The 11187-nt window shown below is 46.2% G+C and overlaps 1 protein-coding gene across 1 annotated transcript in view; it reads right to left on the bottom strand.

Moving 5' to 3' along the window:
* Positions 1-8165, bottom strand: part of LOC107298741 (putative endothelial lipase) — a gene marked incomplete at its 5' end in the record, with an annotated part of 13182 nt that extends 5017 nt beyond the window's left edge. Inside the window, 4 exons of the mRNA XM_015828105.1 lie at positions 1418-1642; positions 3696-3807; positions 5357-5536; positions 7969-8165. Of these exons, the coding sequence (XP_015683591.1) occupies positions 1418-1642; positions 3696-3807; positions 5357-5536; positions 7969-8165 (714 nt within the window). The remainder of the gene's footprint in view (positions 1-1417; positions 1643-3695; positions 3808-5356; positions 5537-7968) is intronic.
* Positions 8166-11187: the final 3022 nt, after the last annotated feature.

Genomic DNA, 11187 nt, shown 5'->3' with positions numbered 1-11187 from the left:
TCCTCCTCCTCCTCCTCCTCCTCCTCCTCCTCCTCCTCCTCCTCCTGCTGCTGTCCAATTTAATGAAAATAAGGACTAGGGGTGACATGATAGCAATCTTTCCAATATCTAAGGGCCTGCCTCAAAGAAAAAAGGGATCACCCTCTTGAAGGCAGGAAAAGAAGTAATGGATGGAAACTAATCAAGGAGAAAACCAATCTAGAAATAAGGAGAAATCTCCCGACAGTGAGCACAATTCATCAGTGGAACAGAAGTTGCCTTCAAAAGTTGTATGTACTCCATCAATGGAGGTTTTAAAAAGAGATTAGACAGCTATTTGCCTGAAATGGTCTAGGGCAGGGGTAGGCAACCTTTGCTCTTTTATGACTGGTGGACTTCAACTCCCAGAATTCCTGAGCCAGCCTGGCTCAGCTTGGAAACCTCTCCCTGTCCCCTCAGACACCAAGATGATTTTATTAATATTTCACTGGGCGTTATCCTGCTCTAATGCCCACAAGAATCCTGTAGGGAAAGAAAGGCCAAAGACGTAGAAGTTGCACTGGACTTTGTCTTGGAGACTGAAATACTTTCTCAGGCAGGACTAGAATTCACCGTCTCCTGGCAATTGGCCCAAGGTCACCCAGCTGGCTTTCATAGTTAAGGTGGGACTTGAACTCACCATCTCTTGTTTCTAGCCCAATACCTTAACCACTAGACCAGGGGTAGGCCACCTTGGCTCTTTTATGCCTGGTGGACTTCAACTCCCAGAATTCCTGAGCCAGCCATGCTGAGGGGAAAGGGAGAGGTTTCCAAGCTGAGCCAGGCTGGCTCAGGAATTCTGGGAGTTGAAGTCCACAAGCCATGAGGGGGCCATAGTTCCCCCATGCTGGCTCAGGAATTCTGGGAGTTGAAGTCCACCAGTCATGAAGGGGCCAAAGTTTCCCCCATGCTGGCTGAGGAATTCTGGGAGTTGAAGTCCACAAGTCATAAAAGGGTCAAGTTTGAAGACCCCTACCTTAGGCCTAGAGTCTAGACCAGGGGTAGGCAACCTGGGCTCTTTTATGTCTCGTGGACTTCAACTCCCAGAATTCCTGAGCCAGCATGGCTCAGCCTGGAAACCTCTCCCTTTCCCCTCAGCATGGCTGGCTCAGGAATTCTGGGAGTTGAAGTCCACAAGTCATAAAAGAGCCAAGGTTGCCTACCCTTGCACTAGACCAAACGGACTCTTATGCCAGGGTATTCACTTCTACAAGGATTATTTTACTAATACCCTTGTTTGATATGAACTGTCACACTCCCTTCCTCAGAGAAATAGCTGTCCATCTCTGAAGAAATCCCCGTTTTCCCCTTGGAAAGGAGCCCAACACGGCCTTCCTGCCTCCAGGAAGCCCCTGCTCTCGGAAGTCATTCCACAGATCGAGTGGAAGAGTCAACTCACCGCCTAAAGCCAGCGTTCCCAAGATGTCCGTAAGCCCACATCCTGGCTGGATGTCTCCTCCATTGGGGTAAATGTCAATGTGACCCACGGGCATCTGGATCCCGATGCTGATGCCCAACGTTTCTCTCGTGTACGTGTGCAGGACATCCACAAAATCGGCATCATCGGGGGACAGACGTCTGCTTGGATCGGCTCCCTCAAACATCGGCCCGGCTGGATCCAAGCCTGGAATATCCGAGGCATCTGGTTAGCCCTTCGCCATAATTGAAGGCCATCGTTCTTCTAGAACAGGGGTCGGGAACGATGGCCCCTTTATGACTTGTGGACTTCAACTCCCAGAATTCCTGAGCCAGGAATTCTGGGAGTTGAAGTCCACAAGTCATAAAGGGGGCCATCGTTCCCCACCTCTGTTCTAGAGGAACCTGGTTCGTACCTTATCAGAAGAATGGTTAGTCTAGATCAGTGGTTCTCAAACTTTTTAATGCTGCGACCCCAACCGATCGTAAGTCGAGGACTAAACCGGTCGTACGTCGAGGACTAAACCGGTCGTAAGTCGAGGACTAAACCGGTCGTAAGTCGAGGACTACCCAACCGGTCGTAAGTCGAGGACTTTCCCTGCCCGGGAGCGCCGCACATGCGCAGTTCCGCCCCCTGCGCCGGCCGAGGCGTAGCTGGCAAGCGGCAGAGACGGAGCAGGCCGACCACCAGCTGGCCCAGCCCAAGGGAGGTAAGGCACCCGCCGGAAAAGGGGAAAAAATGGCGGACAAAAAAATGGTGGACAAAAAAAATGGCGGACAGCCTTGCTTGGCGTCCCCTGTGAAATGGTCGATCGACCCCAAATGGGGTCCTGACCCACAGGTTGAGAACCACTGGTCTAGATCAGGGGTAGGCAACCTTGGCTCTTTTATGATTGGTGGACTTCAACTCCCAGAATTCCTGAGCCAGCCTGGCTCAGCTTGGAAACCTCTTCCTTTCCCCTCAGCGTGGCTGGCTGAGGAATTCTGGGAGTTGAAGTCCACGAGTCATAAAAGAGCCAAGGTTGCCTACCCCTGGTCTAGACCAGCAGCAGGGACAAACTTTATTCTACCTTAACCATTAGGTTATGGTGGGTGTCATGGTTAATTTCCAAATTTGGAGGTGGGTGGGCACCTAGAACCCAAAATTAGCTTTCTGGGGCTGCACAGACCCCATGGCCCACCTATACATCGATCTGCTTAGTTTTTTTCCAAAGAAGGGAGCTACATTTCTCATAAGAGAAATTTCTCATTTGTTATCTAATAGAACTTGCATCCAACATATAGGCAATCTCAGAAGGGGAAAAAGAAAATGGAGGAAGATTTTCATTCACAAAAGAATTATGAAACATTTATGCCTCCCATTTCCCCAACAAAGTGACTTTTGGGGCAAAACTGTCGTGCACATTTTCAGCAATTCTGAGACCCGCGAAAGCGGGATGGGGATTCTCTCCTAGCCTTGGGGTTACAGGCTCTCTGGTCTGCAAGGAGAATTATAACGTAGATTCTCCGTGAGATGCAAAGTTTGGAGAAAAAATATTCTTGGCAAATTAAGGTTCTGGGTGTGTGCACGCAGACCAAAGGGGACACACGCACATACTTAAACACACGTACACACCGAGCTGGGAAGAAAGGTTTCACTGACGACCCCTTCCAAAAAAATGTCTTTTTTTTTTCACGTGGCAATTAAGGTTTAAGGTTGGACCGAGGAGTGAAAATCCGCCACTAATGCCAATAAAAGCTCTTTTTCTTAATCTTTCTCCTATATAACGTAGGATCGAGAGCGCCAGAAGTCAAAAAGCTGATGACATGGCAGAAGAGAGACGAGAAAGCAGGGACCCAAATGAGAAGCCCGCCTGCCTTCTGACTTTGGCCCCGTCCACCACTAACCACAACCCAGCCTTGACCAAACACAGATCTGCAATTACCCCCAAGAACATGCGCAGAAGGCAATCTAGACAGAGATCGGTTTACCAAAGGCTATTTCGAGTGGGATGGCTTTGATTAATTACTCGAAGTTGCACACACAATTTACTCAAGGTCGACTAAGTCAAACTTGGCAACTTGAAGACTTGTGGACTTCGACTCCCAGCCATGTTGAAGTCCGCAAGTCTTCAAAGTTGCCAAATTTGGGCAATTCTCTTGGGCTACAAAATCCCCTTTTTTTTTGCACTAAATGGGACATCAAGCAGTTGCAGAAACGCGAGGCCAACCGCTGTAATGTTTTGGGAAAGCAAGAGAAAGCCGCCAGGTGGTCCCCTTACCTGTAATTCTTCCAATAGTCCCCCGGGCATAGTTTCCAGTGTAGCCAGCAATGTGGGCCCCGAGACTGTAGCCAATCAGATGGACGTTCTTGAGTTGGAAGTCCTTCTTCTCCTGCAACCATGAACAGGAGGAATAAATCTTTTGCTGCTGGTGACTCCACCACATTATTTAACAAATGGACGAAACCTCATGCTACAAAATTCGTCCCAGAAAAATAGCAATAGCATTCAGCCTTACATACCCACCCCCTAGCCCAGGGGTAAGCCACCTTGGCTCTTTTATGACTTGTGGACTTCAACTCCCAGAATTCCTGAGCCAGCCGTGCTGAGGGGAAAGGGAGAGGTCTCCAAGCTGAACCATGCTGGCTCAGGAATTCTGGGAGTTGAAGTCCACGAGTCATGAGGGGGCCATATAGTTCCCCCCTGATGGCCCAGGAATTCTGGGAGTTGAAGTCCGCGAGTCATGAAGAGGCCTCGGGCAGGGGCAGGCAACCTTAGCTCTTTTAGGACTGGTGGACTTCAACTCCCAGAATTCCTGAGCCAGCCATGCTGAGGGGAAAGGGAGAGGTTTCCAAGCTGAGCCAGGCTGGCTCAGGAATTCTGGGAGTTGAAGTCCACGAGTCATGAAGGGGCCACAGTTTCCCCCATGCTGGCTCAGGAATTCTGGGAGTTGAAGTTCACAAGTCATAAAGGGGCCATGGTTCCCCATGCTGGCTCAGGAATTCTGGGAGTTGAAGTCCATGAGTCATAAAAGAGCCCAGGTTGCCCACCCCTGGTCTAGACTCTAGGCCTAGGGTAGGGGTCTTCAAACTTGGCCCTTTTATGACTGGTGGACTTCAACTCCCAGAATTCCTGAGCCAGCCATGCTGAGGGGAAAGGGAGAGGTTTCCAAGCTCAGCTAGGCTGGCTGAGGAATTCTGGGAGTTGAAGTCCACGAGTAATAAAAGAGCCAAGCTTGCCTACCCCTGGGCTAGGCCATTCAATTCTAAATGTACGCATAGTTAAAGTTAAAGAAGGCCTCAGTCCCAATGCCAAACTACATAAAACAGCTTGGAAGACCAGGCCTGTCTAATGGGGAGGAGATTAATTAAAGACAGAAGTTGGCTAATCAACTGTGACAAGGGGGGGAGGGGAGAAGCAAATTCAGATTAAGGAACAGCTGCCAGCTGCAAGGGACGAGGCCTGCCTAGCCTACTCAGATCAGCAAAATCAATATGCGCGTAAAATAAAGGCGAGTCTATCGCTTTTGGACTAAGATCAAGTGAGGAGGCGGCTAATATTTAAGATCTGTGAAACGATGTGTTTGCTACTCCCCACTTTTCCCAATGACAGCAGGGACCTCACTCGATTAAGGAGCAGATAAGCCGAGGAACGATCATTAAACAATTAGGGATTAACCAAGCAGATCTGAGCCAGATTGGCAGACAGAAAGGGATTGAAGCTGCTGTGCATTCTCACACAGGTTGCATCCCAGAGATATCTGGTATGCAATCAGCCCGAATTATTTCCTGTCCTCACCTTTTGGGCGCTCGGCCAGCTTTGTCCTACCGCTCAAACAAACTCTTGCGTGTGCAAATGTGGCATTTCCAAGCATCGGCTTGGAAAGGCTGGGCTGTCGCTTTCTTGTGCTACTTGCAGAGTGAAACGTTTGTAGAAATTACCTCTAACCAGTCCAGCAGGCCTGCGAGTTCTTTTCCAACCACCCTGGTATTGTTGACGGCGATGGTGTAGAGTTGCTGGGCCAGAGCCAGCCAGTTCACCACCACCACGTTGGCTTCCTTCTCACGCTCCTGCAGAGCGGAGACCAGGGTGTCCAGCCATCTCTCATACATGCCCCCCATCTGGAAGAAAAACCAAGATGTGGCCCCAATCTAGTCCTAGGAAGATCGTAAGCAGGGCTTGACGTCTTCAGTAAATACGTTTGGTTTTTTTTTTAATAGAAGGATGCAGGAGTTCACACATTTAATAATAATAGTAGTAGTAGTAGTAGTAATAATAGTAGTAGTAGTAGTAGTAGTAGTAATAATAATAATGATGGTGATGATGATGATGATAACAACAACAACAACAATAACAACAACAATTTGATTTTAGACAGAAATTTGTGTATATTTATCATGGTTTTTATTATCGCCTGTTCACTGCCCTGAGTCCCGTAAGGGAGATAGGGCGGTATATATATATATAAATAAATAAATAAATAAATAAATAAATAAATAAACAAACAAATAAAATTAATAATAATAATAATAATAATAATAATAATAATAATAATAATAATACAGTTGGAAGGGACCTTGGAGGTCATCGAGTCCAACCCCCTGCTCAGGCAGGAAACCCCAGACCATTTCAGACAAATGGCTGTCCAGTCTCTTCTTCCAGTGTTGGAGCATTCACCACTTCTGGAGGCAGGTTGTTCCATTGGTTAATTGTTCTAACTTTCTCCTTAGTTCCAGGTTGCTTCTCTCCTTGATTAGTTTCCATCTGTTGCTTCTTGTTCTCCCTCCAGGTGCTTTGGAGAAGAGCTTGACTCCCTCTTCTTTGGGGCAGCCCCTGAGATACTGGAAGACTTGCTATCCTGTCCCCCCTCGTCCTTCTCTTCATTAAACTAGACATACCCAATTCCAGCAGCCGTTCCTTATATGCTTTAGCCTCCAGTCCCGATCATCTTTGTTGCTCTTCTCTGTACCCTTTCTAGAGCCTCAGCATCTTTTTTACATCGTGGTGACCAAAACTGGATGCTGTATTCCAAGTGTGGCCTTACCAAGGCCTTGTAAAGTGGTATTAACACTTCATGTGATCTTGATTCTCTCCCTCTGTTGATGCAGCCCAGCACTGTGTTGGCCTTTTTGGCAGCTGCAGCACACGGCTGGCTCCTGTTTAAGGGATTGTCCACTAGGACTCCGAGGTCCCTCTCACAGTTACTACTATTGAGCAAGGTACCCCCTATACTATACCTGTACATTTGATTTTTCTTGCCTAAATGTAGAACCTTACTTTTTTCACCCTTGAATTTCATTTTGTTAGATAGCGCCCAGTGTTCAAGTCTGTCCAGATCCTCCTGTATCCTAAGCCTGTCTTCTGGATGTATTATGTAGCTCAGCCTTTAGAAGTCACTAACTGCCTGTCTTTGTTTGAACTGCCAGTTTGTCTGGGTCTGTAAACTGATGTTTTCCTCTCTTTTGGGTAGGGTGAAAGGAACGACTATGCCATATTTTTTTTCTTTCCAGAAGGTGGAAAAAAATTTGGAAATGATCCTAAACCTCAAGCTGCGTTTTACCAGGGAAAGTGGACAGGCACTGACTTAGCGACTGGTGGAATTCCAATTATCAATAAAAGAGAAAAATTATACCTCAGGGTTGAAATGAAGAGTCCTTGGTCCTCTCTGAACTGGGGTGTTTTCTTATCTTAACTAGGGAGTGCGCTGATGATATTACCTAGTCTGGGTAATGAAACGTCTGCTAGAAAACAATCCAGCTCAGCGATTCCCAATTATCTTCCCAGGAACAAACAATTGAATACTTCCAGATTATTTGAAGGGCATCACACTTAGTATTCTCCAGCCAGTCTTCCTCAGGAGAATTCCTAGCAATCTCCAACTTTTTCATGGCTCTGGAGCACCCATTACCGATTCTTTCTGCCTCACCATGCTGAAATTCATCCAGGGGGAACCTTGCAAACAATAGCCTGGTAGAATTAAATGAGGTTTCATGGTCCAAATCAGGGGTCTTCAAACTTGGCCCTTTTATGACTTGTGGACTTCAACTCCCAGAATTCTGGGAGCTGAAGTCCACAAGTCATAAAAGGGCCAAGTTTGAAGACCCCTGATTTATATGGTGCCAGACTGACCACATCAGAGCCAAAGAGAAATCAAATCAGAGGCTGAAAATGCAGATTAGGGTGTTAGACCATAGAGCAGGGGTCTTCAAACGTGGCCCTTTTATGACTTGTGGACTTCAACTCCCAGAATTCCTCAGTCAGCATGCCTGGCTGAGGAATTCTGGGAGTTGAAGTCCACAAGTCATCAAAGGGCCAAGTTTGAAGACCCCCTGGTCTACTCTAAATAATAGAAATGACCAGTATAGAAGGTACATCCCATCAAAAAAGATGGGCGGTTCAAAGCTGTATATAACTAGATATGTTATATACAGGTGTATATATCTAGGTGTCTAGATATGGCAATGCTGCCAAAAATCAGTCACTGTAAATGATCACCGCTTTAATTGGGGAGCTTGTCACGTGTCAAGGAACTCAGTAAAGTCCTTCTACTTACTGTCCATCCATGAATAACAAAGAAAGTCTTTGCGGAGACGTTGAAGTTGCAGTCATCTAGGAGATGGTCTCGACCAACCGTGAGGTAGCAGTCAGCATCATCCAGGTCTGGAGTGGTACGAACAATGAACTTCACTTGTAGATCCCGGACTTTAGATGGTTCTTCTCTCAGCTTTTGCACTTGAGAAACGCTATCATCTGGAATAAAATATGTAGAATTTAAGGTCATTCATCTGTAAGTGAGGTTGACCAAATGAGCTGAACAAGTACGGGTAATCCTTGTCTGCCATAAATAAATTGCAGCCAGTTGGCAAGCGTCTGAATTTCGATCATGTGAGAATGAGGGTGCTGCAACGGTCCATAAATGAAGGCAGGACAAGAAGCAACGGATGGAAACTGACCAAAGAGAGAAGCAACCTGGAACTAAGGAGAAACTTCATGACAGTGAGAACAACTAACCAGTGGAACTACCTGCCTCCAGAAGCAGTGAATGCTCCAACACTGGAGGTTTTTAAGAAGAGACTGGACAGCCATTTGTCCGAAATGGTGTAGGGTTTCCTGCCTGAGCAGGGGGTTGGACTAGATGACCTCCAAGGTCCCTTTCAACTTTATTTTATTTATTATTATTATTATTATTATTATTATTATTATTATTATTATTATTATTATTATTATTATTATTATTATTATTATTATTATTATTATGTCCCTTCTAACTTTATTATTATTATTATGATCATCGCACAGTCAGCCAGATGTTCAGATTGGATCTGGCCTTTTTGTCTACCTGTCGAGTCCTTCCCAAGGACCTGGGATAGGCAGATGTGGATGTTTGATGGTATCACAGATCTCGTCGCAGGATGGAAGCAGTTCCTAGTAAGGCCGCCTTTTGCAATTGACTGATGGCGAATTTGTCAATGCCGATGATGGTGTCCAAGTGGTGCTCCAGTTGTTTTGGGATTGCACCCAAGGCACCTGTTACTATTGGTACTACCTTTGCTTGCTTTTGCCACAGTCTTTCTATTTCTATTTGTAGGTCTTTGTATTTTGTTACCTTCTCCAGTTCTTTCTCGTCTATTCTGCTGTCTCCAGGCACTGCCACGTCCACTATCCAGACTTTTTTGTCTTTCTTGTTATCGACAATTGTTAAGTCTGGGGTGTTATGTTGCAGGTGCTTGTCTGTTTGAATTCTGAAGTCCCAGAGCAGTTTAACTTTATCGTTTTCTATGACTTTCTCTATTTTATGCTCCCACCAGTTCTTGCTTTCAGGCAAATGATATTTCTTGGAGATCTTCCAATGCACCATTGTTGCTACTTTGTCATGCTGCTGCTTGTAGTCAGTCTGTGCGATCTTCCTGCAGCAGCTTACCAGGTGGTCCACTGTTTCTTCAGCGTCTTTGCATAGGCGGCACTTACTACTACTACTACTACTACTACTACTACTACTACTACTACTACTACTACTACTACTACTATTACTATTATTATTATTATTAATGTAAAAAACAGTCATACGTCACTTTTTTCAGTGCCTTTGTAACTTTGAACGGTCACTAAATGTTGTAAGTCAAGGGCTACCTGTACAGAATCTGCCTTCCTACTTGGTGCCCCTGAAATGTGTTGGACTTCAGCCTTCAGAAGTGGAAACTGAAATCCACATTCGCAGGAGAACATCACATCACAAACTTCACAAAAGCTGACTTCATCTTCAACAGCTATCATCAATTGCTGGTATAACCTGGCCCCTTTCCCGTGTGCATTCACTGAGAAAGCAGAAAGGTTTTAGCATCTGAAAAAGATCTTTCCACTTGTCATCTACTTAGGTCTGAAGAATGTCTACCAGGACTTCCCCATCTCCACAAGCTGATTCCATACGTATCTGGCAGCTTTTCAAACTATTAAATGCTCTCCTGGGAACTGGCCTATGAGTCAGTTGTGCAACCCATAGCTAGAACTCAAGCCACCAAGGAATGATTGCAACCAAATAATAAATCCTGAGACAATGGAGACCTCAAAGAGGTCAATCAATATTGTGTATCTCTTTATCATGCTAAGCTATTTTTACAACTGTAAACCTTCTGGGTGTTAAGTTTCCACAGAAAACCCAATCAACAGGGCCAGCTGATTTGGAGGATTGCCTTTTCTCAGTTATATCTACTCGACCATCCAGTATGGGTCCCCTTTCTTAAGAAGGTCCATCTAGTGCAGGGCTGGGGAACCTTGGCTCTTTTATGACTTGTGGACTTCAAGTCCCAGAATTCCTGAGGCACAAGTCATAAAAGAGCCAAGGTTCTCCATCCCTGATTTAGTGGAACCAAGAAGAAGGTTCTCCCTGTAGAACAGGGGTCTTCAAAGTTGACCTTTTTATGACTTGTGGACTTCAACTCCCAGAATTCCTCAGCCAGGCACAGTCATAAAAGGGCCAACTTTGAAGACCTCTGCTGTAGAACATCATCCCTGAGGAGATAAGACTGGTGCCACTTGACATTCTTCTCCAAGGCCCTGGAGACAAGGTTTTGCCAATGGTTCTGGGGAAGCCAGGCTGATACAGAGCCCATCAAGTGGCTGGCTTCATTATTGTCACGGTGTGTGTGTGTCCAGCCCCCTGCTCAAGCAGGAGACCCCATACCATTTCCAGTCTTTTCTTAAAAACCTCCAATGTTGAAACCCCTGCAACGTCTGAAGGCAAGCCGTTCCACTGGTGAATTGTCCTCACTGTTAGAAAAGTTCTCCTTAATTTATTTTATTTATTATTCCAATTTGTATCCCGCCCTTCTCCCGAAGGACTCAGGGCGGCTCACAACATTATTAAAACAAAGAAAGACCCACACACCCCACCGAATAAAACCAAATTAAAACCAAAATTTTTGTGTTGTGATAATTAAAATTTCTAAAAAACCCAAATTAAAAATCCTCCCTAGGCCAGGCCCGCTTGTTGGAAAAGCCATGTCTTGAGGGCGCGGCGGAAAGTAAGGAGATCCGGAATAATCCGGATCTCGGGGGGTAGTTCGTTCCAGAGGACAGGGGCACCCACAGAGAAGGCCCTCCCCCTGGGGGTCGCCAGCCGACATTGCTTGGCCGACGGCACCCTGAGGAGACCCACTCTGTGGGAGCGTACCGGTCTATGGGAGGGAATCTGTGGCAGAAGGCGGTCTCGGAGGTAGCCAGGTCCTATGCCATGGAGCGCTTTAAAGGTGGTAACTAACACCTTAAAGCGCAC

Source organism: Protobothrops mucrosquamatus, unplaced genomic scaffold, assembly GCF_001527695.2.
Source record: "Protobothrops mucrosquamatus isolate PMUCROS unplaced genomic scaffold, P.Mucros_1.0 scaffold4243, whole genome shotgun sequence".
Taxonomy (NCBI): Eukaryota; Metazoa; Chordata; class Lepidosauria; order Squamata; family Viperidae; genus Protobothrops; species Protobothrops mucrosquamatus.
This window is presented reverse-complemented; position numbering and strand designations above follow the sequence as displayed.